The sequence below is a fragment of the Pagrus major genome, chromosome 11 (assembly GCF_040436345.1).
Source record: "Pagrus major chromosome 11, Pma_NU_1.0".
Classification (NCBI taxonomy): domain Eukaryota; kingdom Metazoa; phylum Chordata; class Actinopteri; order Spariformes; family Sparidae; genus Pagrus; species Pagrus major.
Genome location: NC_133225.1, coordinates 6,954,587 through 6,974,008, shown reverse-complemented (window position 1 = coordinate 6,974,008; position 19,422 = coordinate 6,954,587). Strand labels below are relative to the sequence as shown.

At 40.7% G+C, this 19,422-nt stretch overlaps 2 protein-coding genes across 3 annotated transcripts; one reads left to right on the top strand and one right to left on the bottom strand.

The window, feature by feature from the left end:
• Window positions 1–4,357: 4,357 nt before the first annotated feature.
• On the top strand, window positions 4,358–12,277 carry ube3a (ubiquitin protein ligase E3A). Of its 2 annotated transcripts, none has more exons than XM_073476681.1 (11): window positions 4,358–4,672; window positions 5,955–6,001; window positions 6,273–6,541; window positions 6,632–7,827; window positions 7,910–8,054; window positions 8,657–8,862; window positions 9,929–10,093; window positions 10,423–10,578; window positions 10,661–10,734; window positions 10,881–11,024; window positions 11,175–12,277. In XM_073476681.1, coding segments are annotated over exons 2-11 (2,478 nt in total). In that variant the 5' UTR covers window positions 4,358–4,672; window positions 5,955–5,999; the 3' UTR covers window positions 11,296–12,277. The 2 variants fall into 2 exon arrangements, with proteins under 2 accessions (XP_073332782.1, XP_073332783.1); XM_073476682.1 differs by having other exon boundaries at window positions 4,398–4,485.
• Window positions 12,278–13,582: 1,305 nt separating this feature from the next.
• Window positions 13,583–18,496, bottom strand: cnga3a (cyclic nucleotide gated channel subunit alpha 3a). Its single transcript, XM_073476909.1, has 8 exons — window positions 18,396–18,496; window positions 18,187–18,276; window positions 17,272–17,445; window positions 16,196–16,255; window positions 15,479–15,682; window positions 15,269–15,370; window positions 15,076–15,182; window positions 13,583–14,979 (listed from the first exon to the last, which is right to left on the bottom strand). The coding sequence occupies exons 1-8, from the start codon at window positions 18,494–18,496 to the stop codon at window positions 13,583–13,585; spliced, it is 2,235 nt and encodes a 744-aa protein (XP_073333010.1).
• Between the last annotated feature and the right edge of the window lie 926 nt (window positions 18,497–19,422).

Below are 19,422 nucleotides of genomic sequence, written 5' to 3'. Positions count from 1 at the left end.
CTTCGGTGTCCTCTGCTGAACCCTGCACCACCCTGCAGTTACGCTCCCAAACTGCCAACTGTACAATCGAGGTTAATTGATATGTTCCAGAAAAAAGGGAGACGTGCCGTGATGATGTCAATTTTTAGGCACTCTTAATCCATATCAAATGGCTGGGAGGGGGAATGATATCACCGTAGATTATCACAGGAGAAAGAAATGACCACCAGTGTGAGCTAATGTTCAGTGTTAGAGCTTCACCTGAATCAGCGGCTGCTAAACCTGCTTCATTTCCTTCCATTTGAGACATTAAACGTAACACAACCTGAGACAGAAAGGTCGCTTGGAAATGATGAAGCGGGTTTCCTGTGTGCGCTGGAGTGTAAAACTCAGGCTACAGCGCAGATTAATGGAGCTGCAGCTGTGATTGAGTGAATAAGTGCATCAGTGTGGACGCCTCTTTGGTTGTTGGTAACGTGTCTTCAGACAAAATAACAGACAAAGAGGATCAGGATTATGAAATTATACATGGTATCTTATATGTGTGTTTCACTGGGACGTTTCATACCAAGCATGACTTCATTTTTCAAAGGAAGTACAGGTTATTTTGCTAAAACAATTATATTGTATATTATATTGTAATATTATTATATTATAACCTTATATTTAACATTTTAAATATTTTTGAGGTACAAATGTGTAAAGCTTTTCTGCACCCAAAAAATGACTCAGAGGAAACCCTGTAGTCGAGATCAGTGTTAGATAAAACATGTATAGTGTTACAGAGGGATGAAAGAAGTGCTCATATGTATTATATATAATAATAATATAATATAATAAAATAATGTCTCTCTCCAGAACTCACCTTGCGAGTCTTTTTTAACATCTATTTCAAAGTTTTTATGTGCACATCCTTGTACCTCTGACTGTTTTTTAATCAAAGAACCAGAGTTATTTTATTGATGAGTGACTGATTAGAGAGTTTCATGTTAATCCAGCAGACGTGCTTCAGCTGTGAGCCATGATAAAGTGGACTTCTACTCCCAGAACCTGGGGCTCATTGTTTTATGGCTAATATATAAATATATTAGGTATCAAAAGCAGGAGTTCTCTCTGGTCTTTTATGATGTTATAGGCAGAATTGGGGAGTAATGGAATACGTGTAATGGGATTACATAAACTCGATACAATAAAAGGTTAAGAGGAAAAAAGTAATTAGATTACAGACACATTCAGTGAAAAAAGAGGATTACTAATACACAAGTGTGTATTCTCACAGACAACGGCTCTTTAGTTACATGTTTGGTATTAGGGTAAAGCAAAAGCAATGGAAAGTAATCAAGTTACATTACTTTATTATTGTGATACTTGGATTACATTACTGACTTCATTTGTTAACAGCTAATTAGAAACTATATCAGAGTACATTTTTAGAGAAACCCTCCAGCCCTGGTTGGAGGTATATTACTTTAAATTCATTGATCAGCATTTACATGTCCCAGCAGGTCGGGGTGAGAACCTGGTTTCAAAGCTTTCCTCCTTTATTTTTTGGTTTTTGGTGTGATTTACTAGATAGTTTTGCTTTTCAGGAACAAATAAAACAATCTAAGGTTGAACTGTTATCAACTAGTTGTTGTAATACAGCCTGTAGTTAGGGGTCACAAGGTCAAAGGGTTTGGGAGTCACTGTCCTGAACCACCTGTGAAGGTAGTGTTGAGGTATTTATCTTAACTCAACAACGTGTCTGCTATTTACCTCCAGTGTAATGTGAAATAAATAATCTAAAATATAAAAAGAAATCACCTTGTGAGTTAATAGTTGATGATGCTTTCTGTGCCTACAGTGACCTCCTGTGTTCATGTGTGTTACTGCAGACATGTTCTTCAGTGCGGTTTTAAATCTGTACATTCAAATAGAGACAGAAGGATTGTGAGTTTGGCTGATAACTTTCTAGAAAACGCTCTTAATAATCTACTTATTGTCACAATGTGAGTATATTTTCATTTCAACACAGCATGTATTACCACTGTATTTACCTCACATGGTAATGTTCAGTGTTGGGTGTGACACAAAGGGCTGATGGGTACAGAAACCAAACGTCACACGAAGTGTAAAACTCCATATCAGGCTGGGACGCTGACAGAATAACAAACATCTCCTCAGCACCATGAGAGCAACGCACGTGGATTAGATAATGTATAATTTACAAGGACCTATTGCAGAATGAGATGGCGGGGGTCTGACTACCTGCCATATATGTCGGCTTTGATTTATGGTTTATGAAAATGATTTAGAGATTGTGCCTTCATCAACACAGCTGCTGTTTCAAACACGTCACACTTTGACCTCTGTCGCATTAGTGTGGATTTTTGCAGAGGTGTATGATTTGAGTAATTTATGATGCTGAATGTATTTAACAAATTGATGAATGAACAGCTCAGTGTTCAGTCTACAGGGGCAGGAATGTCTGTAATTATGCTATAGCCAATAGTAGGTACATTCAAATATTTCCAAAAGAAAAACACAAGTTAAAAGTAGCCAAAGTGTGCATGAAATCATGAAAACTCATACAGAGAGCCAATGGTAAAATGTAACAGCTCTATTTCTCAAGTATTGTACTTAAGCAAATTTTTTTGAGCTACAGTATTTGTAGTTTACTGGTACACTAGGCTACTTTGTACTGTACCTCGACCTTATTGCCTTTTATAAGGAAACACTGCATTTCACACTTCACTACATTTATTTGCTTGTGTTTCATTTTTACACATGTAAACTACTATTATCTCATTAAAGGTGCAATATGTAGAAGAATGTGTTTAAAACATCCCAAAAATATCTAAAGCATATAGAAAAATAACCCTTTTGTAATTATGTGAAACATTTCTATGTGTTGTGTTGCGTAGATATATATTGAAGTTAGCATGCTAACCAGCTAGCCCCTAGCCACTTTGTAGAGTGATAGCTGCCACGTCCCTGGTGCTCCGAGCTCGAGTCGGCTAATACGACCGCTGCCTGCATGGTTAACTGAGCTTACTGGCTAACAGCAGCTGCAGTTAGCAGCAGTAAGCAGCTACTATGATGATATGTTGCCCCTTTTTGTTTGGAGTATGAATTTGACAAGTGGCCAATTCTTACATATACTGCACCTTTAAATATGATGCATTGTTATAAATTAAATCACCAAAAACTATATAAAGTAAGTGAGATAATGTAAATGTTATGTCTTCACGTTCTGTTGATAATTTGAGTTAATACATTAAGATTTTCAACTAAAATTCTTACATATTGCTCCTTTAAATGGATTTAATTATCAAAATAATTGTCCTGACAATACATGTACTCAAGTATCAAACGTAATAGTTAAAGTAAATATGACGGTATATTACGAGCTGATGGATTATCAGCTTGGCTGAATATCAGATGTGATATTGAGCATTTTCTGGTTATTGGAATGTGTTTTTTTGTTTGTTTTTTTCTATCAAATTACTGATAAAATCATTTAAAAATGTGCATTTTTTGCTCTGAAGTAGCATGCCATCTACAAATTAACCAGCAACTAAAGTTATCAAACAATGTAGTGGAGTAAAATGTACAATATTTGTCTCCAAAATGCAGCAAAGTGAGTATAAAGTGTGAGAAAATTGACTTTAAACTTAGTACAGTACTTGAGTAAATGTACTAGTCACTGAAATTACCTACATCTTGACAGATACAAAATTAAAAAACAAACAAACAATCAAATTATATAATATATGATAATACAACACTAAAAGGGCACATATAGTCACTGCTGTACTTACCTCAGTAACAAAGCAGGGAGTACTTTCACATTGTGGTATTCATATCAAGATATTAAAATCATGAACGTCGTGATCTTTGTTTTAACGTTTATATTCAATGATCTCAAATCAGGAACATCTCTGAATATAAGCAGACTGTTCAATGTGCATGGGCCTGCATTTTATTTTGTAGGAGTAAAGTGTCTATGTCATCCAAAGATGATTTGCTTTACATTAAGCTCGTAGATAGTTGTCTTCTTTTAAAGTTAAAGTGTATTTATTGCACTTTAAAAATAAAAAAAAAAATAAAAAAGCCTAAGTGAATGAATTGTGTTATTTTACTAACAGGTGTCACTCAAACCGACTTCCTGTTTGGTTAAATCACAGCTTTTCAAAAACATAAATCAAATCAAACACGTAGAAATCACTGAAAGTGGAGGGAATAATCCGCCATTTTGTTTTATATTGTTTGTTTTTTAATTATAATAATGTTTATTTCGGGAGTATCTGCGTGGCTCGTGCTGCAGGCGGGAGGGAGGGGGGGAGGGAGGGGGGGCATGATGTTTGACAGCCCCGCGCTGCATGCCGGGATACATCGCGTTCTTGTTTACAAGATGGTAGAGGAGGAGGTTTCTCTGCTCTGACCTATAAACAAAAAAAGTGTCCAGACTTACACGCGGTCACACTTGAACCTTGTTTTACTCACGTGTCGCTGCAGAAATTGAAGGTGGGCTGTTTTTTTTTTTTTTTTGTTGCCGGAGCGACTGAAGCGGACTGAATGTGGCTGAAACAGCAGCAGCAGCTTCAGACTGACAGGAGATTTTTGCACTGTCACTGACAGACAGGCAGGCAGGCAGACAGGCAGGCAGTCAGACAGACAGACAGGCAGGACGGTATCCCTGTTCAAATCACAGGTTAGTACTGAGCATGAAGGCTGAGCATCGTTGTTTTCATGTTGTGTTCACGTCCTTAGCTCGGCGGTGAACCTGAGAAACTAGCTAGCTAACAGAAACTAGCAGCCTGTGTGTGTGTGTGTGTGTGTGTGTGTGTGTGTGTGTGTGTGTGTGTGTGTGTGTGACAGCTCGTCACTGTCAGCTGGCAGCTCTGAGAAGAGTCACGTTGGTCGTGTGTTGTGATTCAGCCAGGCTCAATAATACACAAAGACAGATGAGACAGTTTGGTGTTTGTCTTTCTGTGTGTGTCATTAAAGGTGCACTGTGTAGTTTTTGAGGAAGACATTTCAGTCAGAAGTGAAAGATCCTCATTGTTTTCACGACTGAATGAACAAAGTGACCTTAAAGTAATCATCTTGGAAGATTTTCATGTAAATAGTCACTATCTAACGCTTGATGAGGACTTAAAGGCTTAAAGAGCAACACAATTTCATACTGTTTTACTTTGTGGCGGACCCTGCCACCTTTCTAGCTTCAAACAGTGTTCAGGGGACCTTATTTTCTTACTTTCTACCTCATTAATATTGTAAATATTTAAATTCTCCAGTTTCTCCAAAACTACATAGTGCCCCTTTGCATGATATAGCTGCTTTCAAGCTCGCTGCTGCCTCCACAAACAGGACAAACACCTGAATGTGAGGCTTTTTTCCACATATTTCAGCCCTGATTGGGCTTTAATCACTACAAAGAGGGTAAAAGCTCTACAATCCCCAATCAGAAACTCTTACAGGATTTTCAACTTTTCCAATAATGTCCTGTAGAAAATAACTGCATTACCCTCCACTTACTATCTGAACACAACATGTTTACAGTATGGTGAAATTGGGCAATGCAATATTTGTCACTGCAATCAGAGTTACACATAATAGCCTAAAAATATATTTAGATCAGAGGTTGTTGTTGTACCCTGATATGCATGAAATCAGATATCCGGCTACCTGGCTGTCCATCATAAACCAAAACCAACTACATGACACTGAGTTGAGTAGCTGTGTGACCACTAAACTCTTCACACACGCTGACATGAATGGTTGCTATCGCTCTAAAAAGACTAAGACACCACTCAAGTTTTGTCGCCTCATTCCGGATTAAAAATTTGAAGGAAAAAAAATGAATTAGATCATTTAAAAATGTCGCCTGACACAGCCATCAGGTATCTGAATCAGGCCTCAGCCTTCTTTAATGATCGGCTGCATGTTCACAGTAGAAAAAGTTTTACATAATTGCTGAATGTTTCTTTCAGAGGACTGTAAATTGGGCCTGAAGGAGGAAACCTGAATCCAGCCGAATGTAAGTCACTGTGATGGACCTAGTTAGACTAAACTAATAAATATGCTTTTAGTTAAACTAATATTTCTATCTGAGGATTTGATTTGATTCCCGTCTCTGTTTCATTTTGTCTTAGCCTTTAAAGTAGGAATGCTTGTCCAAGTGCTCGTTCAATATTCAGTTCTGTTGGACCTGTTTTATTATTTGCATTGCCAGAATGTGTTTATGCTTCTTTTTTCTAACCGTTGACAACTTTAAATCATCAGACTTCCTGTTTAAATATCTTACGCAGGAACAGAGCGGCTGCAAAGCATCTAATTGAGCGCTACTTTCGGCAGTTAACAGACGGCTGTGGAAATGGCGACTGCACGAATGAGTTTTGCGCATCATGCTGTGATTTTCAACCTTTGGATAACAATGCAGCCGCCGCCAAGGCACTCGAGCTGTTTAAGATTAACGCCAAACTCTGCAATCCTAACCCCTCCAAGAAAGACTCAGACTCCAGTGCCCATGAAAACTCTCTTCTGGACAGTAAGATGAGCGACAAAGAAGACTTCTCAGGTACTGTAAACCCGACTCAGACTCTTCTGGATGCTGTTTTTGAATCATTCTTTGTTTTAATTAAATTCTTCTTTTACTGTTCTGGCCCAGATCTTCATCACCTCACAGAAAACACTGTATGTATGCTCCTGAGTTCCTGCGAGGAGGAAGGGGACTACTCTGTTCTCGTCCGCGTCATTGGCAGGGTTTTCTCCAACGCAGAGTCCCTAATGAAGAGTTTCAGGAAGGATGAACCCAACACTACTGAAAACCTGGACTCTTTAAAACCAACAGATGTGGACAAGCAGAGTGAGCAGACCTCAGAAGCGATGGGTGCTTCCTCGGCAGCTGCTGACGAGGGCACCAGTGAAATGTCCGACCCTTGTGAGGTTACGGTGGACATCTGCGCCGTGAGGAGAGTCTATGACAGACTCCTAACCATCGACCAGGTGGAGGCAGCTCTCGTGAACGCAATCATTTACCTCACTCCAAATATGGAACTTGACCTGGAATACCTTGATGTGTACGAAACAAACCCAGATTACCTGAATATCTTCATCATCGTGATGGAGAACAGTAACCTGCACAGCCCGGAGTACCTGGAGGTTGCACTGCCACAGTTCTGCAAAGCAATGAGCAAACTGCCGGTGACCGCGCTCGCCAGGCTGTCAAAGATCTGGTCCAAGTACGATCTCCCACACATCCGCCGCATGATGGAGACCTTCCAGCAGCTCATCACTTTCACAGTAGTCAGCAATGAGTACGACGGCGAAAACCTGGTAAATGATGATGAGACTGTGGTGACTGCGACCCAGTGTTTAAAAGTCGTCTTCTACGCAAGTATCCAGGCTGGTGATGTCAATGTGGAGCACAACGAGGACGACGACGAAGACTCGGAGTCCGATGAGCTCACCCTGCATGAGATGCTGGGTGAGGAGCAGCTCTATAAGAAAGGTCCTCGGGTCGATCCTCTGGAGAAAGAACTGGGTGTCAGACCTTTAGATAGCATAAAACCCCTCATCCCCTTTGAGGACTTTATTAACGAGTCACTGAACGAAGTGGTGGAGATGGACAAGGATTTCACCTTCTTTAAGGTCAACGCCGAAACCAAGTTTTCTTTCCAGACCTGCCCCTTCATCCTCAATGTGGTCACCAAGAACCAAGGACTGTACTACGACAACAGGATAAGAATGTACAGCGAGCGCCGCCTCACGGCCCTCTACAGCATGGTCCAGGGCCAGCAGCCCAACCCTTATCTCAAGCTCAAAGTACGAAGAGATCACATCATCGACGACGCCCTCGTCAGAGTGAGTTACAGCATCATACGTTACTGTTGCATGTGCGTGGGAGGTCCAACTGAGGCTGAGTCCTGCTGTGTTTATGTTGCAGCTGGAGATGATCTCCATGGAGAACCCGTCGGACCTGAAGAAGCAGCTGTTTGTTGAGTTTGAGGGGGAGCAAGGTGTTGACGAGGGAGGGGTTTCAAAGGAGTTCTTTCAGTTGGTCTTGGAGGAAATTTTCAATCCTGACATAGGTGAGACATGAAATCGCAATTGTACAGTGATTTGCTTCACATGCGATGATATTCCATCTCCCCCTTCCATTGCATTCATGTCACAACACCGCTGTTGTTAACTCTAGCTCCTCACATTAATGCTGCTAATGCTTGCGTGCTAATGGTGCAAAAGCTTGTTAGCACACGTTGCTAATGCTAGCTCATATGGCAGTACAGTATGCTGGGAGAATTCTGTAGTAATCAGCCACTTTTACATTTTTTTCCCCACAAACTGGCAACTACCAAGACTCTCTCTCACTCTATGCTAAGCTAAGCTAAGCTAAGCTGTACCACTATAGCTTAGCTTAACATTATGACTGGAAATGGGAAAAGAGCTAGCTTGGCTAAGTCCAGCAAGATACTAGTGAGCTTTTTTTTACCTTTGGCCAGAACCAAGGAAGCTGTTTCCCTTGTTTCTAGTTTGAGTGCTAAGCTAAGCTAATGACTGTCGCTTCATATTACTTTTACAGATATAAGAGTGGTATCAATCTTTTGATCTAACTCTCGGCTGGAAAGCAACTGCAAGTATTTCACAAAGTGTATATATTTTTCCTGACGTTTGTTCCTGTCTTTCTGAACAGGAATGTTCACCTACGACGATGACACAAAACTTTTTTGGTTTAATTCGTCCTCACTGGAGAATGAAGCGCAGTACACTCTCGTCGGACTTGTCCTGGGGCTCGCCATTTACAACAACTGCATCCTGGACGTACATTTCCCTATGGTTGTCTACAGGAAACTCATGGGCAAGAAAGGGACCTACTTGGACCTGTCAGACTCACATCCAGTACAGTAACTTTCTCCAAAGTTAATACACAGTGAAAAACAATACATCAGTTCTGTATGTAGAAGTGTCAGCGTTAAAATCAAGAACATTTTGCAGCGTTGTACAGTTTTCAGAGGGTCAGAGCAGCTTTTTTCAAGCATCAGACTGTAGCACTTGTGGAACGGTTGAACATTTTGGGAAACATGCTCATTTGCTTCCTTTGCTGATTGTTACTGTAGATGAGAAGATTGATACAACCTTCAGCTTGAACCAGGAGACAGTTAGCTTAGCTTAGCTTAGCTTAGCTTAGCTTAACATCAAGACTGGATGCAGGAGGAGCAACTGCAAGCTGGTGGAGTCTCCAGGAAAGTCATTGACAAGGCCAACAAACACATATATATTTAACCTCCATAAAACTGCGATTCGTCATTTTCACTGATTAAACCAACGAGATATGACATGTCAGTGAGTTTCCGAGGTGCTGAAACTTTTTTGACAGAGCCAGGCCAGTTATTTCTATGCTTTATTGTAAGTTGAGCCAGCTGTCATCTGACTGTAGCTTCTTATTTAATAAGCAGACATGAAATCAGTTTAAATCGTCTCAACTAACTCTTGAGAGGAGAAAGTAGCAAAGTACGTTTCCCAAAGTTTTTTTTCTCATACTTTGAGCCAGAAATCTCTTCTTCAGTAGCACTTACATCCACCAAATTTTCCAGGTTTATCCCCATTTATATTCTGAAGGTTTTTACAGAGGAGTTTTTTTTATATGCCATCTAAAGCCTGATTTATATTTTTAAAAAAAGTTTTATTTTTTAAGGCTGATGACAGTATTTACTGATTTATAGAGCGACAATAGATATCCAACATCCAAAGCTCTTGAACTGTATGTGATTTAGTACATATTTATGTGTCATTTGCATATTTAAACATACAATTTCTGAAAACTTGTAATACAAAAAATCATATTCTTAATTTAAGCCATCATCAGGGGACGTTTCATGGCGACATCTACTAGTTAAATTGTTTTACTTTATGCACCTGCAGTGTCTTTCCTGACCAGCAGAGGTCTCTTCTGTCCTTCTTGCAGGCTCTATTCCAGAGTCTGAAGGAGTTGCTTGAATATACGGGCAATGTAGAGACAGACATGATGCTCACCTTCCAGATATCACACACGGACCTTTTCGGAAGTCCGGTCTTACATGATTTAAAGGAGGACGGAGAACAGATCCCTGTTACCGAGGAGAACAGACAGGTGAAGTGTCTTACATCCCTCATGTTAACACCACAACAGTGCTCCGTGTAAAGGATGATAAGGTTCTTTTATGTCCAGCTACATGATTATTTGATGTACATTTTATAAGTGCAGCAACAGGAACTCCCATGATGATACATCCTGTAGGTTGTCTTTCCTCTGTTGTGATAAGTTGTATAGAAACATCACTTAAAAGACACAGAGTACACTGACTCACTGTTGGTCAAAGGTTCATAATCACTGCAGTTACTAAAGAAAGTAAATAATGAGCAGTTTCTTTTTCTGTACATTTAACATGTGTTTTTGCCTTTTACATCTGTAATTCACAGGAGTTTGTGGACCTGTACACTGAGTACATACTGAACACGAGCGTGGAGAGACAATTCAAAGCCTTCAAAAAAGGTTTCCAAATGGTCACGAAGGAGTCCCCGCTGAAATATTTGTTTAGACCTGAGGAAGTAGAGATGCTGATCTGTGGAAGCAGGGTGAGGGAACAAACCTTCATTTTGATTTTTGTTACTGTCTTGTCGCCAGTGTTTTCTGACTTACAGAGCAATCTCTTCACAGAAACTCGACTTTGAGGCGCTTGAAAAGACAACAGATTACGATGGAGGTTATAGCAAAGACAGTCAAATCATCAAGTGAGTGACCCAACTTCCAGTTCCTCCACATACACAGAACATTATTGATGTAAAAACATGTTTTAGGAAGCTGCTGACATTATAGAACTGACGCTGATTTTATCAGTCAGATCATTTCTGTTTAATGTCTTTTATTTTCTGCACAGAGATTTCTGGGAAACGATTCACTCGTTCGGAGAGGAGCAGAAGAGGTTGTTTCTTCAGTTCACCACCGGCACAGACAGGGCACCAGTCGGCGGACTCGGCAAATTAAAAATGATCATCGCGAAGAATGGCTCCGACACAGACAGGTACAAAACAGTCAGCTTTCATTTCAATATATTTTTTCAGGATCTTTTCAGGAATAATTGACATAATAAGCTCGTCTCAGTTCACGTTCATCCCGTTTTTTGGGTGCCAAGCTCAGCAGCGTTTTCTTACTTTTCATCCTTTTCTTTCAGGCTACCAACGTCTCACACCTGCTTTAATGCACTGCTGCTCCCAGAGTACTCCTCCAAGGAAAAACTGAAAGAAAGACTCCTGAAGGCCATCACTTACGCCAAAGGATTTGGGATGCTGTGACAAATCCATGAGGGAAAGTTTTGTGACTGCATTTTAACCAAACAAAAGGGACTATCACAAAAACACAGAGAGGGAATTAACATGACACAAAATGCTGCAATAACCCTGTGCCTAACCAACCCTTACCAGTCATACTCCGCTGACGGCCTTTCAGTCTGAGGCCTAACTTCCTCTGAGAGCTAGTTTCATTTACGCTACATTAGGTTTCCCAAAGAGTTTAAGGCAGCACTTACATGATTTGTTTTTTCTTGTGTGTTTTGTTTGTGGGCGAATATGAACAATATATGATTTGTGAAACTGTGAAAGTGCACTTATACACCGTATTTTAGTGAATGCCAGCACATACAGTATATTTATTGACTTAGTTTGAATTTTCTCTTGTTTTTCTAGTTCTTTATGGTGTAGCAGTATTCAGTCCTCAGGCTCTATCCCACAACTGAGTGCACTGAGCATAATGGTGCTTCTTGGTCATGATTGTCATTGTAGTATATTGAGATGAAGCCTTTTATATTACTGCTAACCCAAACAGCCTCACTGACAAGCTTACATATAAACTATTTCCTGTCAGTGTGTGAGAGCAAACTCACCACTAACCTAAAGGTTATTTTAAAGTATTTCTTTGTCGTGCCTGTTATGTAGAAAATGAATACGGTGTGTTGTGAAACAGTGAAACCTGACCAGATAGTGGGGTTTCGATAGCTTGCACGGTTTCAAAATGTACTGACTGACTGGTCGGGCCAGACTTTCACATCCTGAAAGAAGCGTTTCTCTTCCTTTTTGGTTTGTTTGCGATTAAGTGTTTCTGACGGCACATTTTGTAAGTGCAGTTGCCAAATGTGCGATGCCTATTTAAGAAAAGAGTCACATGACGTGTTTTGTTTGGCCAATTATCTCAGGTACATAAAGAATGTGCAGATAATGTGACACTCCGATGTAAAGCAATTATTATGCAAAGTGAATAAAGTTGAAGAAATCCATCAAATCTGTCGTTGATATGCATCGAAAGAATTTCCACAAATAACATGTATACATAACTTAAAGGGGCAATTTTATATTAAAGGAACAGCTCACCCAAAAATGAAAATTCAGTCATTATCTGCTCACCCCAATGCCGATGGAAAGTCAGAGGGGAGTTTCGTAGTCAACAAAACATTTCAGGAGCTTCACAACAAAACAGCGTTGCAGCATTCGCCTAAACATCTGAAGTAGATGGGGACTCGTTTTAAAGTGTTAAAGAAACACCAGAAAGAAACATAAAATGGCTCCATACACCTCATCAAGCATAATCTACATCTCCTGAATCCCAGATATCCCAAATTTATTGATTTCAAAAGACGTTGCCACCATTTTCTAAGCCAAAATCTTGGTGCTGTTTCGCTAAAAGTGTTAGCGTGCACCCTGACAAGTCCTCATCTACTTTAGTTGTTAAGGAGAATGTTGCAAAGATGTTTTTACTATTTTCCATCATCATGGGGATTACTAAATCACTGAATTTTAATTTTTAGCTAGCTTGTTAACAGGACGGAGTAGAAGCTAAAGAGCTAGATATTTTTCTCAGGAGTTATTTCAGACCAACAACCGAGCTAAAAGACCAGGTGGACAGAAACATGAGTGTAACATATTTAGTCCTTAAAGAGAAATATAGATTTGAAGCCAGGTTCTGGGGCTTTAAAGTCAGAAAAGACAGTTTAATAAGACTCACTGAGAAAAATAAAAACATATATATATATGTAATATTCACAGTGCTGCACAAAAGATCTCTTTTCTACAAAAAGACATTCGAGACACACACAGTACATGTTATAAGAACATTTTAATCTTTATTCACAGATCACATTTACAACTGATAGTGTATGCTGATAACTTATAAACAGAACTGCATTTGGGTGTATTTAATACATTCACATACAGTATCAAATGGATATTGCAGTTGCATTATTATATGCAGCTGCATGTTGTTCATATATTACAGACAGATCAATATATGTTTAGGAGAAAAATGTCAGTACTGATCCTCTTAGATTATTCTACGGCTAAGAAAAGCCATTTCTGTGCGTACACGAGTGCTTCTGATCAACATAGTCAAGTAGTTTCATGACAACATGAAGTTGGCTGTCAATCATAGCATACAAACAAAAATATTTGCTGCACACACTGTACACAATTTGACACGTTATGATGATAATAAACAGATGTATAAATAGATATAAACATGGGCCTTTAAAAAGTGTCACTCTAACACACTCTTATAAATTCCTTCGTTTTCCCGTAAAGTCCATCTCTTATGTTACTGCACTTTTTTGTCCTTGTCGGCCACCACTTCTGTCAGGTCCTCTGGTCGTATGGATTTTACTTTGGACTCCATCTCTGTGACTCTCTGCTTCATCCTCGTCTGGCTGGAGGTCAACTCCGCCATCAGCCTTGCGAACTGGACCTGCAGGCCGTCCAGGTTGCCCTGCAGCTTGACGATCTTCTCCTCTATGTCTTTGGGGTCGGCGCCGGCGTTGGCGATCGCTTCGTCGATCAGGTTGTCTTTCATCAGGATGGCTTTCCCCTTCTCCTCCAGAGCCTTTTTGGCGTCCGGATACTCAGTGAGAGCTTCCATCAAGTCGTCCTTGGACAGGGCGAAGAGATCAGAGTAGCCCACGCTTCTGATGTTGGCTGTTCTCCTGTTGCCCGCTTTACTGCCCTTGATACCCAAGATGCTGATTTCCCCAAAGTATGCGCCATCACTGAGCACCACAAACTGAGTGACTCCATCATCAGCCACCACAGCTAGCTTCCCCTCCTTGATGATGTACATCTCCCTGCCAATATCCCCCTTCTTACAGATGTAATCTCCAGGACTGAACACTTGCGGCTGCAGCTTGAGCACCAATTCAATCAGCAGTCCGGCTTCACAATCTTGGAAGATACGCACTTTTTTCAGCGTATCCAAATGGACGTTGATGGCGATCTCAGCCCTGAGCTTGTCTGGAAGGTTCTTCAACACTTCCTTCTCATCGCAGGTCTTCTTTTCAGTCCACAGGTAGTCGAACCACTTGATGACTCTGGCCTCCAGGTCTTTGGTGACCTTTCGAAACTGCATGTACTGCTTTATGGAGTCGATCTTCGCCTGGAACTCTGCGCGGGAGGCGTTCATGTTGGAGATCATGGCACCGACGTTACCGACGATACTAGCGAAGATCAGCACACCAGTGAGGAAGTCCGAAATGACAAAGAGGAATTCAACATCCCTGACTGGTGGAGGCGTCTCTCCGATGGTGGTGAGGGTCAGTGTGGACCAATACAGGGAGTAGATGTACTTTCTGGCCAAGCGGCCGTGCTCCGGGTGGCTGATATTGGGATATACCCATGTGTCAGTGCCAAAACCGATGGTTTTCGAAATGGCAAAGAACATACAAGCATTCCAGTGAATAATAATGAGGATATAAAGTACGAGATTGCTGATACGGAACATGTTGGGGAAGCTGGTTCTGGTTTCAGTCCGCTCGAAGAACTCAAAGAGCCTCGAGATTTTGCAAAGGCGGTTGAATCTGAACTCCGGGTTGTTGTATCCGAATTTCAAAAACAGCAGATCGGTGGGTATCATCGAGATCATATCGTATTTGAACTGCGATGTCGTTCTGTATTTACTCCTCAGTTTCCCAGCATCTTTTACCAGCAGACCTTGCTCCAGATAACCTGAGTGAAGAACAGGAAATTAGGAGCCAAATCCAAAACTAAAACGGAAACAAATAAATGTACATGTACATGTTGAGACATCTTCAAGAATCTGACCTGTTCTCGATCTGACGAATGTGTCTGCGTAGTAGATTATGTCTGCGGTGTAGTCCAAGACTATCCACAGTTTTGTATACGTGTCCTGGAGTTCGTTAAAACAGGCTCTGGAAGACAAGGACAGTACGCTTTAAAATGTGTGAATGTCCTATGAATCAAAGTTTTAAAGTTTTAAAATGGTAACGGACGATACCTTGTTACAATCATCATCAGGTTATAAAACACTGGGCCTGCGATGACAGTCAGCCATCTGTAGTACTGGTCTGCGGCTGGATCCATAATCCAGATTTCTTTCCTAGAAACGACTCAATGTTACTTGATGCTGAAGAATTTATTAATTTATTTACACAAAATATGAAACATTTCCTTTAATCAACCGACCCAGTCCCATCACAATACTTACGGTGGCTCCTCTTTCTTTTTATCATCTTTCTTATCATCCTTCTTATCATCTTTCTTCTCATCTTTCTTCTCATCTTTCTTCTCGTCCTTCTTCTCATCCTTCTTCTCCTCCTCCTTCTTGTCCCCGTCTTTCTTCTCCTCGTCTTTCTTCTCTTCGTCTTTTTTCTCCTCCTTTTTCTCCTCTTTTTTGATCTCCTCTTTTTTGCTACGGACCACAAGTTTAGTTTTCTATGGTTGTGAAAGGAAAAGGACGGTGGTGGTGGTCTACGAGGGGCTCTCAGAGGGCTACTGGACTACACGAGGGAGGTCTAGCGGGAGGATTCACACACAGTAGAGGCTTTGTTGGAAGATCCAGTGCAGGTCATACTTTTTGTCCAGCAGATGGCAACACGACACAGGTAAGCCTCCACGTCGTCTTTCAGTTTAACACGTCACAGTTGACTATCAGAATATGTTTATTTTATATCTGAATATTCCTGGAAGGTTAAATTAGTACAACCCACATCAGAACTTGCAACACAAATCCTTCAAGCGAGCAAAGGGACAGAGGTTTCATACCGACAAGGAATGGAGAACTGGGAGACATGTTTCAAGGACTTCTGTGCTAAAAGCTATGTTGTCTACCGCAGCATGTTTTCTACATAACACACACAAGACTACTAATGTCCAGCTGATCTAATGACTGCTTTCTCTACTCCACGGATAATAACAAACTTACTCGTCTGTGTTGTTGCAGTTATTCATGTTGTAAGCAGCGAGCGGCCACTGACTGACGTGACTTTGGAGGAAAATGAAGGACAAGATATTTTTTTAAAGTGTCAGACATTAAAGCTCTTTGTCTTTATAATACATAATACATTTTCCAAGTTGTAATCCTGCAGGTGTCCCTCTGTTTATTATTCATTCATCTGTTTTTTTGGGCTAGGCTACATGCTAAATGGCAAAAATATTTAAGCTTGTGTTCACCACAGACCTTATTTTAGGCATTTAACTGAAAACCCTTTGACTTTGAGATGAGGGAACTGGAATTGCAAAAACTTAATTCCAGGTTTTAGGACTTATTCCTGTGGCTCTCTATTCTGCTTTACTTGTAAATTCATCACTTTTCGCAAGCTAAAGATGCACTATTTGACTTTTATGTCATTTTCTAGTTTCATTCAATTCGGTTTGACTCATCAAAGCTTCATCAAATTGATTGTAAACCTTGTAATGTAGATTATTGTCCTGTTCGGTGCTTTTGTTGCCTTAAGATCGACAGTTGGGTAGGAGAAGACTGAGGGCCGACAAAATAAGTGATTCTTCATCATATGGTTGTCTCAAGTTATAGTTTGTAGTAATCAGCTTCTTCATAACCTATATTTACCTAATTTTATGTCCTTTTTGCTCAAGGACAGGCTCATGAAGACACATTAAGCTCTAACCTACTTTTGTATTACATTTATACTGTTATACTATACTAGTTATGATGTTTTTAAAAAAAGTGGTTTTCATTCAGTGGCGTAGATTTGTTGGTCCAGGTGTGTTTGATGGGATTTTGAGGGATGTCTGTCTGCGAGGTGGCCTGATTGGTCCACACGAGTCCACAACCCAACTTAAGACAGCCTCCCCCATTGTCCTGTAAGATAACCTGATGAAGGTCTTAGTACCAGAAATCGTGTTGGACAGTGGACAGTGTGAGGGAGTTTTTTTCCTGTTGAAACTTTTCATAGAATAAACCACTGTCACTGTCGGTCCATAAAGTTAAACTCTGAGGTAGTGACCATCATCAGCGCTGTTACACAGCCCGGTACTTACTTCCTCTTTCGGACTGTGTCGTTGAGGCCCACAGACTGGGCGTTGCTCTCTCGACTGGAGATGTCTTTGAGCTCAGGGCCTCTGAAGCGCTCGAGGAAAGAGTCGTGTCTCTCTATTTCACGGTTCTCCCTGTGAGACGCCCAGTTCCACAGCATGAAGAAGAAATAAGAGAGCCTGGAGAGTTAGCGGGATGAAAAGGGAACAAGGTGACACCCGACTAGTCTAGGAACTAGTTACTAATATTCATATCATCTGACAGAATATGTAAATACCAATGGTGGAGGAAGTACTCAGAATATTTGAGTAACAGTGAAATACTCCATTACAGTAAAAGTCCTTCATTCAAACTTAAGTTGTTCACTGATGTATCATTGTGTGAGCAGCTGATGTAGCTGGTGGAGCAGTTGATATGTTATCTACATTATATATAGTTAGGTAGTTTAGTCACATTGTTCTCGACCTAGAGCTCGGGCTTCCTTAAAGGGTCACAGGATGTATCTGAGGGGTCGTTAGATGATTAGCTGGAGAGGAAAGGGGAACATTTCATTTTTCAGACTTTTTTGCTTGGTTTGTTGGTTTGCGACCAGGATTACGGGAAATCTACTGAACGGATTTCCACGAAACTTGGATGGAGGATGGGTCTCAGCCCAGAATAGACCCAGTTAACTTTTGGTGAGGATCCTGATAAAGAGATGGATCCAGGATTTTCGTATTCACTTTCTTTAACATCGTGAGAAACTGCATTTTTCTGCATTTTCATTTTTTTTAAGGGAATAATAAAGGATAAGATGTATTTAAATGGCTGGTAAATCTTAATCTGAAAAACCTCAAAGTTGTACACTGCTTGAGTACATGTCCTCTCCACCACTGGTAAATACCAACTAAGAACTTTAAAGTATGACCACATTAGTTTACCTGGCCATGGCCCCAGCACCTGTAAATGAGCCTCTGTGGGACTCTGAGGACAGCGCTGTCTCAGAGTTGTCTCCACAAAGAGAGTGAACCCTGGTGAGGAAAAAGACAGTGACAGGCTTAAAATCCCAGCACTTGGACAACAATTCAAAAGGCACTCTGATAAACAGCTCATTTTTGAATACAACTTGAGTGTTACAGTGATGTCAGACCTGCTGTCCCCATTCTCAATGACAGCCAGCTCCTCATCAGGTGTGTTTGAGGACAACCGCTGTCTGGTTAAAAAGGACTTTTCACTGCAGATTTTTGCCATGTTGTCGTGTCCGGCTCTGCTGGCCTGGAGCACACACACACATACAGAGAAAAACACAACACAAGGTCAGATTTTACAAGCCAGAAATAAAGCAGCAAAAAGCAGTCGTTCCCCTCATGAGAGCCGCGTTGTTGACGTGTTTACCGAACGCCACTTTTCACTCTGTCTGAGAGTAGCGCCTAAAAATACACCATTATTACGTCCTTAACACTAAACAGGATCAGTGGCCTCTCTCTCTCTGTGAACGGTCAGATGGTTTTTAAAATAACTAAGCTATGGCTTACAGGGAGGCTGTAGTTGCTATCTTCAGTCATGTATACAGCAGGTTAAGTCCATTAGGGCACCACTTAAAGAACAGGTACAACTGTACGTGACGAGGACGCCGACTCTCTTCAGTTCTCGGTACAGTCTGGAGAAACAGCCAAGTCAGCCATATGCTCCTGTAAGCTCTCTAGGAAGTGCATTAAAAAAATTTACATTTTTATTCAGTGCAGGTGGATATTTAGGCTCTTGAGTCAGTTACAACTTATAAAAATACACTGTGCAAAGTGAGGAGTCTCTTTTGTTGTTGTCGCGTCAAATAATAGCCTTTTTTTTTGTCGACTGGTAAATAATGACTCACTGATCTCTGGGCAACTCCGATGGTTGTAACACGTGCACACATGTAGATTAGTGCTAATACCAGGGAGTTAGCCAACCCCCCGCTAAATTAAATTACACTGACATTCACCAAGAAGCTGAGTGCTTGAAGGGTGACAAAAGGTAAAGCCATCGCCGTGTCTGTACACTAAATGCGACTTACATGATCGTCTCCGAGTTGTGCAGCAGATACATATTCGTAATGAACTGCTCAGAGAGGAAAGGATATCAGAAATCATGTTCATATTTGGTTTATTTGGCCAATTTCAACTGTACAGGACAAAAAA